This window comes from Pleurodeles waltl, chromosome 12 (genome assembly GCF_031143425.1).
Source record: "Pleurodeles waltl isolate 20211129_DDA chromosome 12, aPleWal1.hap1.20221129, whole genome shotgun sequence".
Lineage (NCBI taxonomy): Eukaryota > Metazoa > Chordata > Amphibia > Caudata > Salamandridae > Pleurodeles > Pleurodeles waltl.
In genome coordinates, this window is record NC_090451.1 from 601,733,945 (window position 1) to 601,752,580 (window position 18,636).

Here is an 18,636-nt window from a genome sequence, read left to right on the forward strand (position 1 = left end):
AAGCTGACCGAGCCAACAAAAGCACAGATTAGCCAATGGTAGTCAACGTGTGGCTCACAGTTCTTGGAGGTGTGGGGGTGCCTAGGAAGAAATTGTGAGCCACTGGCCCCACTGTTATAGGAGTGCCACCCTTGAAATGAAAATGTGCGTGCATCTCTCACAGTTACCATGTTGCCTGTTAGCAGCTGATATTCCAAACAAAATGTACCACCATCCGGGCTCAGTGCAGTTAGTGCGGTCGTGATTTCAAAGACCTGTTATGTCCAGGTGCTCTGAAATAAGCTTAGCCCTAGCAAACCCTCAATTCAAATTAAGCACTAAAAACTTCTGAGTAGCAAAGTATCCTGAAGCCTGTTTCCTGAATAGACGTCTCCACTCCGCTTTTATAATGTCAGTGGGAGAAGGCAAGTGCCTCCAGCCTTTATATCATAAATGAACTTCACCCCAGCCTGAGATTTTTTGGCAGATTAAAGGACATGCGTCTGTAAAACATGTGGTTTTCGAAAACTCTTATGAACTACGCGTTCGCCCACTCATATGTAGCTTAGTACTTTTGCTCAGGTCGAGGGAGCATGTTATAGACTTTTTATTCAAATTGGTTTTATTTACATTTTGTGCAAACAATTACATAGTAAAATGTTAAACAGCAGTTACTGTGACAGTGACCACAAGGGAAAACCCATAGACCTGTTTCAGACTAATCGGAAGCAGCCAGTGTAAGCCAATTATATAAAAACATGACAAATTTTGAGCAGTGATGGTGACACTCGAGAAATGCAGGGAAGGAGTGTTTTAACCGCAAGCTGAAACCCTGAAACTAGAATGAGGGGGTGATTCCTCCAGTTGTCGTGGTACAATGTTAGACTTCAAGTGCAGTGAAGGAAAGGAAACATTAAATAAACCAAAAAGTGGACTCCATTTACAGAGGCTCTGTAATCCACAATATGCCCCCAGGTTCCAGGCATACTCCATTTGTGATCAGAGAAGCACTTGCTGCTCTAAAAGGAATTCAGAACTTTGCATGCCACCCACCGCATGTAACCACAGTGCCACCCAACAAGGCCCTACGCATGCACTTTAAAATGGCGGCCTCTGTGATCTTGCAAGCTGCGAGCACACGGTTAACATTAAAAGCGCTCCATAAAGGCACTCCACAAACCGACTTATACCGACCTCATACACATTCCCTACCTTGATTCAGATGAGTTCAGGACATAACTTCATCTACAGTCTCCAGCGCACAACCCTGCTGTGATCAGATACTAGCTCCCCCATGCCGGAGCTGGAGCTACTAACAGTACTGCCTGTACTAACCCCTATGGTGCTGATACAAGTCCCGCCACAATCAGACAGGAGGGGAAGCTGATGCTTAGTAGATTTTGGTGCTGCCTCAATTGATCCATCCACACAATCCCACATTTCTGCCTAAAGCAGCCACCTATCCAGTCGCCAAAGACCAAAATGACGCCATTGTCTGATTTTGTATAAATGAGGAAACCGCCATAGACCACAGAGTCACTGCAACATGGCTGACTAAGCCACTACTGAATCACTACATAGGAAGGTCTAAAAAACGATAATCAGAGGTCTCCTACAACAAAATCTCACAGGAGTTATCAGATGACTTTGAAGATTGATGCACCCAAGACAACAGAGTAACACGTAAAGCACATTGACTGAACAATACAGGATCCTCACGTTAACGCCCACAAGCGAGAGGTGTCAGTAGTACTGTGCTCTACTAGCACTAAGATCGTCGTCTTTCCTCTCACACCTAAAATGCACCAAATAAAACATTAAACTGGACACTTGCTCAACGGAAGCTAGCATAGACTACACACCTTGGATCAAACACTAAACAAGGAGCCCCACAATGCCACATCTTCGTTACCAACTCGAGAGAAGCAGCCATGCAATACTTGGACCATGGCTGATACCAATGACAAAGAGAAAGACCTCAGGGACAACAAAGAGCAAAACACTGGACCAAAGAGAACTAAATCCAATCCCTAAATCCCTGACTTTCCAACAAAAAGCACATCTGACTCTAGTACAAATATGGACCTCATTCTGTAGAAGTTGAATACCCTTCACGATTTGACCTGATCAACAAAAGCAAACACTGATGTTCTACAAATTGAACTACAAGGCCTAAGGCAGGAGCTCCAAAATATATCCTCCAGAGTGAGCAAAGTTGAAGACCAGTCATCAGCCCACCAGAAAAAAGCCAACACCAGTAAAAAAAGAATCATGCTTCTCGAGAAAGAGATCACAGGCCTGGAAGACAGTTGCTGTAGAGAAAAGTTTGTGAATTTTGGTCTACCCGACAACTTTGAAAACAAATGACTCATGTGTCACTTTCTTAGAATCTTGGTTACCTCAAACATTGAAGATAGACTTCAAAAGAGATTTTGAGATCGAGAGGCCCATAGGGCCCCTACCAGAGCCCTATGCCACCTCAAGAAGCCTCGACCAATGATCTTCAGACCACTCCACTATAAACACACAGAAAGGATTCTAACCCAAATAAGAGCTATGAAATTTATCGTATGGAAAGACCATAAAATCAGAATATCTCAGAACTACGCAAAGAAACTGTTAGTTGCAGAAAGAGATTCAAACAAGATGAAACCAATGAATATCTCCTTCATTGGCCCAGCAAAAGTGAAATTTACGAGTGATGGGGAAACCTCCTACTCAGACGAACCAGCTGACCTGGAATTCTTTTTGGACACTATAAAACAATCAGACATGGTAATATAAGGATCTTGTAATGTACATTAAGCCTGCTGTTCAATATGGTCAAGACATATTACCCTGTTAACCAGCTAAGTCTTATCAGCTAAAGTTCTCAACTAACCAACTGCAAAATTTTAAACCAGCAGACCCATCATCATAGATCACTCATTACAGCAATAATACTAACATTATCATATTCACCAACTAATTTGCTCTAAAATCATGTTCTATTACTATTAGGACTTGTCCGCATGCATCTGGGTGCAACCATATAACAACTATACTACACGACAGAAATCACATAACAGGTCGACATAACTTAACACACCACCTTACAACCATCACTTTACCTACTCCTCCACATCTGACAATACACTACCAGACTACACTCTGTAACCAAATCATCTAATGTTATTAACACTGTCAAGTTCTTCAGGTTTCAAATATTACTCACTGATATTACAAGGTAATAACTCCAATACTACAGATGCAGTATATTTTATGAATGTGATTTGTTTAAAAGTTGTTTTTTTAAATACTTATATATTGTTTTAAATGACACCATGCTGAAATAACACCAATGAGGCAACAACTTACTCTTTATGCTTGCCGTGAGGGACTAAACTGGTTGTGAGATGTTAGGCTGACCATTAGCACTGACACAATGATACCCACACTTTTCTATAATAGGCCTAACAAACTTGCAACTTTGATGTGAAGCTCACTACCAGCACCTCTAAGTAAACTTCTGTTTCTCTAATGTTTTATACAGTTCAATTCATGTTTATGCATGACGTTGAGACTCATTATGCTTACTGTGTTATTCAGTGCTATGTAACGTATTGCTATATGTTATGCGTCATGCAACACTATGCCTTTTTCCATTTGTGTAATGCTACAATTTATATTGGACTGCTGTTTAATCTGTTCTAATCTCCCAGTGAAGTTTATTGGCGCTTATCTCAATTATTTCTCACCTGCTTCACTATAATTGAAACCTGACCATTCTCAAACTACACTCCGAAGACTTTAAGCCATAATGCCTGCTCCGTCCTCTTAGTATTACCATGGTCCTCCTTCTCTGTCACAGGGGCTGTGGCCTCCTTTGGCCTCCACTGCCCCATCTATTCCTTGAAGTATGGGTTGCGTGGAATATGGGTTTTGCTTTTTGGAATATTCCTATTCTTACATTTCGTTTTTGCGCCCCTCACGCTACCCGCTTTCTTAACTTATTCTCTTCAGATCCTGCCTGTGTGACTTCCACGTGGAAAAGTCCACACCCCCTCACAAAGCAGAGGCAACTATACCTCACATTTTATAGTTACTCTACATCCACACAGAACCACAAACTAACCTACAAAACCTTTACGAGATTTAGCACTCACTATCCTCATTTATTCAACCAAAAATTGAAATACTAGATACATTTATCTCCATATACAATACCATAAAATCCGCTACACTTGCATATAGTATTGCTCATGCTCCTAAAACCATATTAAATAATTCACAATTTTTGCTCACAACCAGATCAAATTCACCCCTCTGAACTAAGGCCAATAGCTCACTAAAAGTCCTCAGTTAAAAAAAGTATCAACCACCCTGTTAAGAGCAGGAAAATTCTGGACTACTGTGCCAAACTCAGGGGTGACATAATCCTTCTACAAGAGACAAAAATACGCCTTCCTGAATGGAAGAAAATCTGGACTCTGTCCCGCAAGAATAAAATATCCCCCATCCTCTCACAATGCAAATACTGGACTTTACACAAAGCTCACTGAACACCAGAAGAACTCTTTAAAATAGGTCTCCTAGAGTCAGACCAATGCTGGAACTGTCAAGAATCACCAGGCACCTTCAACCACATGCTTTTCATCTGTAAGATGTTAAAACTATTTTGGAAGGAAATCCAAAACTTAATAAGTGACATTTTTGACACTGGGATTCCTCTTAACTTCCATTAAGTGACACTGTGCCCTTGGTCTCACATCCCCGAAATTTACGCTAAACGCTCAGGCCATGAGTCTCTTAGACCTCCTACTAACTAACTAAATTTTATGTGAGTGGAAATCATTCCAAAATCTAACCCACCACACCTGGTGGGCATGGGTATGGTTCACAAGAAGTGCGGATAACTCATTACTTAATAACAACTTCAAATCCAAGAACCCACACAAACCATATTAAATAATTCACAATTTTTGCTCACAACCAGATCAAATTCACCCCTCTGAACTAAGGCCAATAGCTCACTAAAAGTCCTCAGTTTAAAAAAGTATCAATCACCCTGTTAAGAGCAGGAAAATTCTGGACTACTGTGCCAAACTCAGGGGTGACATAATCCTCCTACAAGAGACAAAAATACGCCTTCCTGAATGGAAGAAAATCTGGACTCTGTCCCACAAGAATAAAATATCCCCCATCCTCTCACAATGCAAATACTGGACTTTACACAAAGCTCACTGAACACCAGAAGAACTCTTTAAAATAGGTCTCCTAGGGTCAGACCAATGCTGGAACTGTCAAGAATCACCAGGCACCTTCAACCACATGCTTTTCATCTGTAAGATGTTAAAACTATTTTGGAAGGAAATCCAAAACTTAATAAGTGAAATTTTCGACACTGGGATTCCTCTTAACTTCCATTCAGTGACACTGTGCCCTTGGTCTCACATCCCCGAAATTTACGCTAAACGCTCAGGCCATGAGTCTCTTAGACCTCCTACTAACTAACTAAATAAATATTATGTGAGTGGAAATCATTCCAAAATCTAACCCACCATACCTGGTGGGCATGGGTATGGTTCACAAGAAGTGCGGATAACTTATTACTTAATAACAACTTCAAATCCAAGAACCCACACAAACTTTGGAATAAATTAGATCAATATATCTGAAAAGTGAAGCCACCCTAAAACATCTCCTTAGCAGATCTCCAAGGATACCCTCAATGAACACTGAGGTATATAAATCACCTGTGTACTACAGCAAGCTATTAATACATCATGCAGACTTGCGCTATCACTACCCTCAACGTACACACCGCTCAGTCTACCATACTCACATTTCTCCTACCCCCCTCTCGCTTTTCTCTACATCCAGTGGGCTTTATTTCTCCCCTAACCCCCTCCCCTTCCTCTTTTTCTCAATACATCCTTTAATAATGAGGTTGTAACTGAATGATTTACCCCAAACAGTATCTCTAATATCACATCATGAGTTTATAATTTATCGCCCAACAATTCAAATATTGTAAGCTTTGTATGCAACTTGTATGTTATTTCCTCTTTATACCTTCAAAACCAATAAATATTTTGAAACCAAAATAATTGAATTACGGATCTTTTGTTTAACGAGTCCATAGGTTGAATTAGGGCTCATTCCACAAAATAATAGTCACATCTTCAGGGTTAGTGGGGACCTGAGCAAGAAATATTTTGGATACTCCTGTTTCAAGCCTCTTTGAATTTATTACTCCGTTTGAAACTCATTCAAATCTTTGTGGTGCCAAACAATATTAAACTATATATTAAACTTTCAGAAAGTGGGGTGGCTGCAAAAAGACAAACTGCCTGGAAGCCACCAGCCTAAGAGTACCAAAATAAAGTGAGAACAAGCATGGATAAAGCCATTTCTTTTTTAGTTTGGATCTATATTTATTTACTTGCAACAACATTTTATGTGGAATTCGGTGTCTAGTCAGCTTGTCAGTCCCATTGTAGGAAAATATGGTAATGGTGACTTGTTAGATGTTTATTAGACTTGTGTATAATATTAAGGATGTTTGAGCAAATTGCTTTAAATTGTGGCTTTAGTTGCCGAGTACTTGTATTCTCAAATATATCCTCATCCACTCTTGGTGTTCTTGATACAACAGTGAAACTAAAAGCGCTAGTCCGAAGATTATCACCATTCATTTCGTTAAAATCTAATAACTTTGTCAACATTTTTCTTCCACTCTCTTGTTCCTCTTCTCTTCTCTATAAGCAGTGCTTAATTTGTGCTTATTTTTCCGGAGCTGAGCACCGGCACTTATTTTTGAGGTCTGGGGCTTATTCTTCGGCCTCAAGCATTTGGTGAGAGCAAAAGACACATATGGGAAAGACGGATGAAGGGGGAAACGAAAAAGCGTCACAAAGGGAGAAAGTAGAAAGCTGCAAGAGTGAGCAGAAGGAGCAAGGAGTGGCTTTATATGGATTGAAGAGGCCCAGGATGGCTTCAGGATTACTCTGCCTCAGTATTCTGTGTTCACACATTTAATTGCAGGAGCCGCGTGTTTAACTTTGGCACCGGCACCTTTTTATTTACAAATTAAGCACTGTCTATAAGTGTACACTTCCTGGCTAGAATGTTCAAGTTTGTGCTGAATAAGAGAAATGGTATGGGGAAGGATATAAGAAATTGACAGAGACAGAAACAGTATATCAAGAGAGGTGGCATAGCAGGAGAATGGAGTAGAGATAGAGATGATGTAGAAAGATATGCGAGGTAGGGAGAGAAATCAAGTAATTGGGAGAGGTGAGGTAACCAGAAGTAAAATTAAGTAGAGGTAGAATGTAGATGTAGGTAAAGAGAGGCAGACAAATATATATGGTATGAGAATATATTAAGAGAGAAATGAAGTAGACAAAGGTGAGATAGCGAGAACTGAGATGGAGAGTGAGGATGAAGATACACAGAGAAGTAGAGAGGGTTAAAGGTATTAGAGGTGCAGTGAAATAATACAGAGAAATGTCAAAAAAAATTTTTTTTATGTAATTGCCACCAACTGCTTGACCAGCACACTAAGGGGCAGATTTATTTTTTAGCGCAGTGCAGCCCAGAAACCAAAGTTGCGCAATAGTGAGAAAGCAGCGCACAGTACATGAACAATATTCATTAGAACGGACCTGCTGCTGATTACTGGCCCTGCACTGATGCATAAACAGGCTGCCATGCGCTATGCATAACCGGTGCATACAGAGGTGTGTGTGCGGTCTATAGTAGGATTTAATCTGGAAGCTAACCCTTCCTGCTCAAAATCATATGCTTATACAAATTCTTAAACATTCATACATTGTATATGTGCTGTACAGTGCGTCGCACATGCAGTGTGTGGGATGTGAGCAGAAGTGAAAACCTTTCTCCATGTTAGCACCTGCTACTAGGAAGTGCTATGTTTTTGTAATGCAAAGCTAGGTCTGGCTGTCTTATTAGATTGTGCACTGTATAAAAAAAAGATGTTGCTAGCGATAATCACCCAAGTTATAGGAAAGTAGGCTTCCAAAGTGGCACACAGTAGCACAAAGGGCTATTTACACTAGCAAAAGTGCACCTTTCCAGCTCAAATACATTTTGCATTGTAATGCAAGAACCCATGCAAGAGTTTGTGCTTCTTTCCATCACTTTGACATGCAAAAACTCTTAGTAAATGTGACCCCACATTTCTGTTATACATGCTTGGCCGTCAGCTTACAAAAAGAAGCTCTCTTTTATGAAAAACTTTATTATGGCAGGAATAACGAGAGTCACGTTTATTTTATCGAAGGCCCCTTGGAAGGTTTGGTGTCCTAGGCAGTTGCCTACTTTTGCCCATGCCTTAAAACATCTCTGAACTACTGTTGAGTTTATCAGGCCACTCCCATTCTCTCAACGTCCTATCATGACTTGTTTAACAAATAGGTCTGCCACAAAGTCTCGAGATGGGTTGTAAAGTGCTGAGGTTAGTTAAGGATGTGGTATATATAATGAATCATGGTACATTAATGAACAACGGGGCATAGAGAATACTATGGTATATATGCAATCAACACTATAGTCTAATGTTTTAATTATTTTCCTTCCTCCTAGTTGGACCAATAACAGTGACATTCACCAGTGTCCCATCTGTGAAGCAGATCCAGATGAAGAACCCATTGGTGACTGCAGGTGGGATGTACCACCCACCAAACTGTGAGCCTCGCTACCGAACCGCTGTGCTAATTCCTCACAGGAACAGGGAAGCTCATCTCAGGTACCTTCTGTACTATCTGCACCCCTTCCTCCAGCGTCAGCAGCTCCAGTACGGAATCTACGTTATTCATCAGGTCAGTAATCAGATAAATACCCAACCTCACGTATCCAGTCAGTTAATAGGTTTGTTCAAGGCCTGGAATTAGCATCTCTATTCGTTGGTTTGAGTATTGCATGTATAACTTGGTGGGAAGTGATAGATGGGGCACGTTGATACCACAAATAAATGACTAAAATATTGGTAAGATTAGGATCATTCAAGATACAAACATCTGTGCTCTTCAGAAGGAGTACTCATATGGTTGAGAATTAATTTTGGAAACAGTCAAAGCAGAGTATCCGTTATATGTATGTCCAGCTTTGAATGTCATTGATCGCTAAGTGCTATTGGGAATGCCATGGCAAATATAGAGATGTATGGCTTTGAACTGTGAGGGAAAGTGACTGTAAGTAGTTGGTGAAGCCCCAGGTATGGGATGTTCTTGAGGAACACAAAAGTCAGCTTACAACTACCATATCATGAGCTACAAGAACCTCAGAAATGTACAGCACAATATGGGCCTGATTACAACTTTGGAGGAGGGTGTTAATCCGTCCCAAATGTGACGGATATACCACTCACCGTATTACGAGTCCATTATATCCTATGGAACTCGTAATACAGTGGGCAGGATAGCTGTCACATTTGGGACTGATTAACACCCTACTCCAAAGTTGTAATCAGGCCCTATATTTCCAAACCTTTTTTTGTAATTGTCCTACAATTAAATGTAAAATATAAATATCACCGTGAGATCTCATGGCAGCATAGAGAATGTTTTAGCCGATTATGACCTTTGTCTGTTTTTTTGCCTCTTTTTGATGAAACAGGAGGAAGCCTATAAAAGGAATTGTAAAAATAGTCTAAAGTTGTCAATCCTTAGACTTGTTGAAGACTTCCAGGAGCATGTAGTTTTACAATTAGTTGTCATAGAAGGAGTGGTATTCTACTAAAGATGTTTTATATTGTGTTTATTTCCGACCTGCTCCACTGCAAAACAGCGTTTAACATTTCATAGCGCCTGCGGCTACGCTTTAAGATGTCCCTACACTAGCTCTCTTGCTCAGATGCTCCTATATAAAATGACATTTGCTATATTGAAGGTAACAGAGGAAGATTACAGACTTATTTGTGAGCTTGGAGTCCAGACGTAATGAAAGGCTATGTTGTCCTTGTTTTGAGCTGTCTGATAAAATGCCCTAAAACATAGGCTTGTTCTCCCAGGGAAAGATCATTAAAAATAGGGATTTAATAACGTGAATAAACAATCTTGCCACCTTTATATGGAGCATCGGAGCCCGGGCCGTACATAGCGGCTTCTTGGCAGAGATTAGTCCCTGGCAGTACCCCAGACCTCTCATCTCAAGTCAGGCAGACACTCCCTGTCCACTGTGTCTTCCATCGCAATGTTTCAATTCAGTTGGTTGGCTGAAGCTCTCCTGGTTCATCGATATGTATAATGCTGTTGCTCCGTTTAATTGTGTGCACTAGGGTATACCCCTGTGATTCTGGGGTATGACTCAATATAACGTTGTGCTTCCTGTGTCTGCAAAAACGTCCCATAGTTCCACCACTTTGGTCCTCACAATGGGATATAATCACATTCATCAGTTTAAAGAAAAATTGTTTTCCAAAATTGTTCTTCACAGTTCAATAGTCAAATTGAAATCTTTTCATTCTTTCCGTTGACAATGTGATTGATCGCATTCTATCAGTATCCATATGCATACATGTAAATTTTGTACTTTTTCATATTTTAAATATCCTGATGCATTTCGGTCTGAGAGCCCTTCTTCAGGGGAATAAGATTCTGTAGAATAATGAAAAGTTGAAATGAGAATTGTTCCTCAAACTGACTCTCTGAGGTTAGTTACAGGTGCAAGAGCTTATGCCCCCCTCACCCCCTCTGCTCAGAACCACGACGCTGGTGGCTCGATGGCAATGGCAAACAGCAGAGGTGACAGTGGGCAGCACTGTCTTGCTCTCTGAAATACTTCATAGGGATCAGAGATCGTTCACTTTGTTCAGACCCGCACCATCAGGTGGGTAATTAGCAGGCATACCCATCTTATCCATTTAGCACCCACACCCATTCGCAGTATGGTGACCTCCAATAAGTCCCACTGCACCATGTCGAAGGCCTTCTCAGGGTCCAGCGACATTATCATGACTAGTGGGTTGTCAGCCAGATCACAATCATAAAGGGCAGTTTAGAGCCGACGTAAATCAAGGGATGTATTGCAGGTTGGTATGAACTCATTTTGGTCCGTGTCAAGTAGGTCCTGCAAATGGGGCAGCAACCAGGCAATGGCCACTTTCCTAAGTAAAATCAGTATTTAGCATAGGAAGAAGTCGAAAGTAGGTAGCTGTTACATCCAGGGCCCCTGACTTTGGCAAGGGCACCCCCCAAGGCCTCCTTCGGCGTAGCCAGAATCATCCCGGCCTCAGCCCTTCCACATACATCTTCTCCAATTTTGGCGCCAGCAGTTATGCAAGTTCCACATAGACCTCTGATGGAAGAATGTCGGGGCCTGAGGATTTACCTGGCAAGGTGGCCTTAATAGCACTTCTGATTTCCTGTGCAGCGACCATAGCACCCAGTGCGCCCCCACTTCTGCAGGGAGTCTACGAACGGCTAGGAGGTCTGAAAATTGCTCACAAGTCATTGGTAGGCTGGCCACAAGAGTTAAGTAGAGGGAACATAATAGTCCTGAAATGTCCCATTGATGTCCCGCATAAATAAAAGGGTTACCCCAGCAGGGGTCATTTGACAAGTGGTGAGGCCGTCTGCCTTCAGTCCGTGCCAGCCAGGCCAGTAACCTCCCTGGTTTCCCCTCTTCCGCATGTGACCGATTAACATAGTCCTTATAATTGTGTCACCCGAGCCATTCCAAAGCAAAATTACACTGTTCCCAGGTCTCTAACAGCCACTGTAGAGCATTGGGGTCAGGGCACTGTGCCTTATCCTACTCAGGAAGAGCATCTTTCAAACTTGTGAGTTCCCTTTCGAGGTCCCTGCATATGCCCACTGATTGGTCCAGGCACTGTTCCCTAACTACCACTTCGAAGGCTGCTCATTCTATCTGTCGAAACACCGCCATCCTGGGATTCGTGGCAAGTATTGGATTACCTGCTTCTCCAAGGAGGCCCGGAAGGTGGCATCCTCTAGAACCGGTGGATGCAGCCTCCAAGTAAGTATCACAGAGCACTCCTTGTTTGGCTGGAGATTCAGAAGGAGTAGGCTGTGGTCCAACAAGGTGCGACCAAGATATTCTGAGTGGGTGATGAACACAGTGCCCTAGAGCACACAACATGGTCAATCTTGGTATATACCTGGTAGAGACCAGAATAAAAGCAGTAGTCCATCTCCGCGACGTGGTGAGCTAACCCACACAAAGTGGCAGCTGCCCTGTGTGTCTTTGCTCTGGGTAGCGGAGGGTCAGAGCGGTCCAGGGTGGTGTCAAAAACACAATTTAAATCACCTCCAAGAAAGAGCACCCCGCCACTCCCAAGTGGCTCAGTTGTGCCAAACGTAAAGCAAGAAAGGGAGACTGGTGCTGGTTAGGGGTGTATATGCTACCCATTACTATCTGTCTGCCACAGAGTTACCCTTCTACTAACACATACTATCAGTCCTTATCAATGTCTGGCATCAAGACCTCAAACGGGACCCCTGCCTTCACTCAGACAAGTGCCCCCTCACATAGGCCGAGTAGGTTGTGGCATGGCTGACTCCGCCAATACCACCGAAGGTGCTCTGAGTTTGTGAGTTGAGTCTCTTGAAGTAGAGAAATGTGTGCCCACCTCCGCTTAAAGTACATAAGGAATTTATGATGCTTGTTCACTGACCCAAGCCCCCGGACATTCCATGTCATCAATTTGTACGTTGCATATCTTGAGGTCATGGTGGGTGTTGCATCCCATAGAGAAACATGTCACCCACTTCCATGTGTCACATTCACCTCAGAGACAGCACTAAATAATAAAAGAAATAAAAGATCCCAACCCCAGGGTAGCCCAGTAATGGCCGACCACCCAAACTGTAGTGTTCAAAAGAGTAAGAAATGCACAGCATCACCATCCCAATATCTCTTGAATGGCGATATGGAGGAAGCAATCACCGGACAGCAGCGCAGCCTCTGTAAGCTGCGTCTAGACTAACTCAATATTCAATGTCCAAGCAGAGTAATTTACTCCTCTGATGGAGGAAGTCTCCTAGGTGAGCTCCTCTGCTGTCTGTGGGGTCACAGTGGGCAATTTGTCTTCTCCTAGGTGCAACGATTCTGAGCCTGAGGCATCATAGTGGTGCCCCAAAGTCCCACTGCTTTCTCTATTGGAGGCCTTCGCTCTGGTGAGTGCTGCTGCCGCCTGCTGGGCTGCCACTTGGTCCATGGCCGATTGTGTTGGCATGGGTCTCGTCAGACCTCCACGCTGGGAAGCCCCTCGCAACCTGCGCCTCCTCTGGTGCCAGGGCTGCACTTCTACTGCATCGTTCTGAGGTCAGTCTGTCCCAGCCTGGTAGGTCTCCAGCCAGTCCCACACCTCGTTTGGGTCTTGTCAAAAACAGGTGGATCCATCCAGCATGATCTTTCGCTTGGCTGTGAAGATGAGCGAATAACGGTTCCTCTCCTCTAGTAGTGCCCTTTTCACCTCTAGGAAGGGGGCTCATTTGGCATGCATGGCTGCTGGAAAGTCTGGGAACATGGACACCTGGCTATTCCCCACACAAAACGAGCCAGCCTCCTTCCTCATTGTAGTAGGGAGTCCCTGCCCTTATAATGCAGGAGTTTGGCAACCCTTGGCCTAGGTGGGTGACCGGGGGTGGGTGGTTGAGCTGGGATTCTATGTGCTCTCTTAAGGGAAAAGAACTGTGTGAGCTGATTCAGGTCGACCTCTATTTGCATCCAGGTTTCTAGATAGGCCACCATGTCCGACCTCTCTGAGCCCTTAGGGAGGCTCACTATGAGCACATTGCTGCACCGTTTACGACCTACGGCGCTGTGCTCCAGACAGTGCACCCACTCAGCGAGATGTGTAAGCTGTATTTTCAGGGCCTGGTGTGATGGCTGCAGTTTCTGTTAATGAGGTTTCACTGTCTTTGACTCTAGGTCCTACCTTGTGGTGACCAGCATGCAGCAGATACAGCTCCACCGAGGCTGTGCCTATCTCCTTTTGGAGAGTAGTCTTTGAGTCTTCTAGAGCCTCCAGGATTTTGTTCAGTGTTGGCTGCATTATCTGAGGTGGTGTGTCAGCAAACAATTCAGTTTCTGCCAGATCCGGTTGGGAGACCTGGGTTCCATGGTGCGGCCCCTGTGTTTTGGCCCTTAGTTTGCCCTTGGCTGAAGTTGGTGTGGCCACTGGGCAGCAACATCTGCCAGGCACTGTGCGCATGTCCCTGCTGCGGGTGTCCTTGCCCTCCAGTCCCATAGATGGTCCCAACACAAAGTTGTCAAAGGGAGGTCCTGTGTCACGTTGGTCGAACCCGGTCCGAGCAGCTGTCTGCACGTTCCCCCATCAGCAGTCTCCAGGTGTTTGCATAAAGGCTAGGGGAGACAGAAGAGAAGTCTTATTACTGGTAGAGCCAACTAGTAGAGCCTGCCCCGCTGTAAGGGCTTCCGCAGTACAACAAGCACTTCCGGGGGGGGGGGGGACCTGAAGGAGAAAGGGGGAGCATCCAGCTCATCAGCAGATGCAGAGGGCCATGGGAATGCGGTCCCAGCTCTATATGTCCATATGTAGTAATCCTTGTTGGGGAGACCTAGTCCTCATGGAACTGCTGCGTTTCACCCCTGGTGACATTCACAGCTCAGTGTTATGACAGCTCTTGAATATCTCCCTGGCGACTAATAGCATTGAATGTTCCTTGACGGTAATCATCACTTTCACTTGATCAGATGTTGCCATCTGTGGTTACAGTTCTTCATTCGTCACTTAATGAGCTGCTTGAAGTTTGTCTTGAATAATTTGGCTTATCACAGTTTATGGGGTGCTTGAGAAAGTAGTAAAAAGTAGTTTAAGACAATACATGCAGGCAAAAGGAAGGGGCATTGGGGCACAGACATGACTAACAATGCTAGAGAAGTAAATGTTAAAACGGATTCACTGGCAAGAACTAATGCAAGTACTGAACAGGGAAAGGATGAAACGGAAAGAGCACAATAAAGAACACAAAGCTAGAATGTCTAGAATACTTAGGCGGTCATTCTGACCCTGGCGGTTGAAAACCGCCAGGGCAGAGGGCCGCGGAAGCTCCGCCAACAGGCTGGCAGGGCTTCATGGGCAATTACCGCCGCGGTCAGAAAAGGGCAACCGGCGGTTTCCCGCCGGTTTACCCCTGGCCCAAAGAATCCTCCATGGCGGCGCTGCTCGCAGCACCGCCATGGGGATTCCGACCCCCTTCCCGCCATCCTGGTCCTGGCGGTAAAAACCGCCAGGAACAGGATGGTGGGAACGGGTGTCGTGGGGCCCCCTAACAGGGCCCCATAATGATTTTCAGTGTCTGCCTAGCAGACACTGAAAATCGCGACGGGTGCCACTGCACCCGTCGCACCCCAGCAACTCCGCCGGCTCCATTCGGAGCCGGCTTCATCCTTGCTGGGTCTTTCCCGCTGGGCCGGCGGGCGGCCTTTTGGCGGTCGCCCGCCGGCCCAGCGGGAAAGCCAGAATGGCTGCCGCGGTCTTTTGACCGCGGTGCAGTCATTCGGCGGTAACCGCATGGCGCGCCGCGACCGCCGCACGCCGCGGTTGGAATGACCGCCTTAGTGTTTTTCCTATACCGAGAGTTTATTCTCAAACACAGCCACATGAGCTTGCTCTCCCTAGCTTCTTCAATCTAGTGACAGATTTTGAGGATTTTGCCAGATACTCATAAACACTACTGAACTGTCAAGTCCAATTAGTTGTAATCCTCTGGCAGAGCTGTAACATGGCATGGGCATACAGAGCTGACAAGTTTCCCCCCACTCATATGGGAGTAGCTCATCCGATTTGTTTTTTTGTTTGCATTCTAGTTACCAGTGGCCAGGGAAGGTAGTAAGATTGACTTTCAAAAGCAAACACTCTATATATACTAAGTGAAAGCAAATGTAAAATTTTATCTGAACAGTGATCAATTTTGTTCTGTTGTATCCGATCTACCGAGGCTAAACCTGTGGGCAAAATAACCTGATTTCCGATACTTCTAGTGCAAATATATTCTTGGCTTTTTGTTTGCTAGGCTTGAATTTCCTCCGATAGATCTCATGGTTACCCTTCTTCAGGTAGAGGCAATGCAGAGAGCTGCAGGTCGATGTTCAGGTAGAGAGTTGAGAGTTGTTTATCTCGAGATTAGTGCATGGCACGTTGATCATTTTCACGTAGATGCAGCCACGGACCTTAACCTCAAAGCTGAATCCACTCATCGTCGAATAACTTAGGGCCAGATGTAGCAAAATCCGATTTTGCGACTTGCAAATTGCGAGTCTGAGCGACTCGCAATTTGCAAGTCGCAAAATCGGATGCAGAATGGTGTCTCAGACACCTTCTGCGACTCGGTATGGGGTCGCAAAGACCCACCTCATCAATATTCATGAGGTGGGTCGCATTTTGCGACCCCATAGCGAGTCCCTGCACTCACAGGGATGGTGGCCTGCTGGAGACAGCAGACCTCCATGTCTGTGACTGCTTTTTAAATAAAGCAGTTTTTTTTTTCATTTTGCAGCCCGTTTTCCTTAAAGGAAAACGAGTTGCAAAATGAAAAAAATACCGAAACTATTTGTTTTTGTTTTTTCAGAGTAGGCAATGGTCCATAGGATCACTGCCTGCTCTGAAAAAATATTTTTTTCAACATTCACAAAGGTGAAGGGGTCCCATGGGGACCCCTTCCCTTTTGCGAATGAGTTACCACCAGTGTGACACTGGTGGTAACTGCGAGTTGCTTTGCGACCGCATTCGCGGTCACAAAGCAACTCTGAATTGCGATGTGAGTCGCAAAGGAAGGGAAAACCCCTTCCTATTTGCGAGTCGCATTCCCAAATTGCGAGTCGGTACTGACTCGCAATTTGGGAATGAGCATCGCATGAGGCCGTTTGCATGGCGCAAACTGCGACTTGCTACATCTGGCCCTTAATGACTTAAGTAGAGGAGCATGATTTCCATTTAAAATTCCCTTGCAAGAGTAGGATTCTCTGCCGTTGTTGTGCAGTAATTGTGCAGGCACTGCCGGGGTGTACAAGGGATCACAACCACCTGTGTTATCCATTTGAGAAGGTTTGACGCATTTGCAACCACTTCAAAGCTGTCCTTAGACAAATCTATTATTTTGCATGGGAAATAGGTAATAAAATAAGCTAAGATCGCCTCTCACGAACTCTTAAACGAGGTGATTATAGACATGCCTAAATACATCCTTTTTGACCAACTTGATTACAATGCAAAAGATCAGTTGAGTTTCCAATTTGAAATAGGTCAAAGGTTTTTTGAGCGGTCTTTGGTGACTACTACTTTTGTGCAATGCTGTATAATAACTAATATGTTCGCTCCTGCAGCAGCTGAACCTTTTCAATGGGACGCAGCCACTCAATTTTGCTTCAGTATCACAAAATGGCTGATCAGAGCAACATCCTTAACAGAAGTCACAGTACGGGTGTTATATGTGAAAATGTGTATAACTACGCCAGCTGGTGGTGCCTTGATTGTGTAGTGATCACTCTTATATGGCCAAGTGTTTCAGTCTGTGTTTACAGTTCTACATTATTAGCTTAATGTAAGACGAGTGTGGTGTTTGAAGTTTGTCCCGAATAGTATGACTTTTCTACACTTTATGGGGTGTCTTTACAGGCAGGAAACGCCACCTTCAACCGTGCAAAACTCCTAAATGTGGGGGTGAGGGAAGCAATGAAGGACGAGGATTGGGACTGCCTTTTCCTGCACGATGTCGACCTGATACCAGAGAATGACCACAATCTCTACATCTGTGACCCCTGGAGCCCCAAGCATGCTTCTATAGCCATGAACAAGTTCGGCTACAGGTGAGGTCCAAATGGAGCCAAACCCTACCCTGCTCTTCTGATCCACAACCTTTCCTGGTTTCTCAATTTCATAACTTTGTCTTTACATCCACCTTCATTCCAAAGTGAACTGACCAATCTCTTTTAAAACCCTATCACGGCTGTTCACAGAATTTTAGACATTTTTAGATTTCACTCTTTCAGTCCTTTTTGATAATTATTTTCCATTTCGTTCATCCCTTTCACAAAAAACTGCAAACTTACAACTTTTTCTCCTAGAGGAGATACTCCATAATTGCAAGTTCTCGTGCTTTCTATGGATGTGGGACAATTCTTGTTTCTAAAGCTGGTCATTCCAACAATTCAGATTTTTTGATGGCGTCTAGTAGGGTAACGTTTGGTAAGTTAAAATATTTTGTGACTCACCACGATCTGTGCATTTAAAGACAATAGTTAGGGATGAACACATATGCATTTCATTTACAAACTGTTGCACAAGATGGATTGAGGACGTGAATGGAAAGCACAAATGTCTCTTGGTCGTTGTCAATTTCACTGTTTGTTCCATCTTTCACTTTCTACTTCTACATTTGAATGTTCGTCGATGGAATGACTGAAGCCAGGTGGTTAATAATTCTTAATAATGTGAATTGATCAGAGTGAGCAAGGTTTACTGAATTCTGCTCTTCTGTGTCATATTTGCAGCTCCACAGATCGTTTGTGGCGTTGTCTTTTGCTAAATACCGATTATCTTTCCTTAATAACAGATGACTACTGAGTTGTCTTCGTAAATCAGGTTAAGGTTCTTACATAACGTCTCCCACTTCGGTTCATGTTGGAGGGAAGGGGCAGCCTGCAGCATTATGTTCAGATAGTAAT

General features: G+C 43.9%; 1 protein-coding gene across 2 annotated transcripts in view; it reads left to right on the forward strand.

The window, feature by feature from the left end:
- The window catches only part of B4GALT3 (beta-1,4-galactosyltransferase 3), a 342,042-nt gene that overhangs the window by 271,697 nt on the left and 51,709 nt on the right, over nucleotides 1-18,636 (forward strand). For both annotated transcript variants that reach the window (XM_069217831.1, XM_069217830.1), the window contains exons 3-4: nucleotides 8,569-8,804; nucleotides 17,588-17,778. In XM_069217831.1, coding sequence (XP_069073932.1) covers nucleotides 8,569-8,804; nucleotides 17,588-17,778 — 427 coding nt within the window. The remainder of the gene's footprint in view (nucleotides 1-8,568; nucleotides 8,805-17,587; nucleotides 17,779-18,636) is intronic.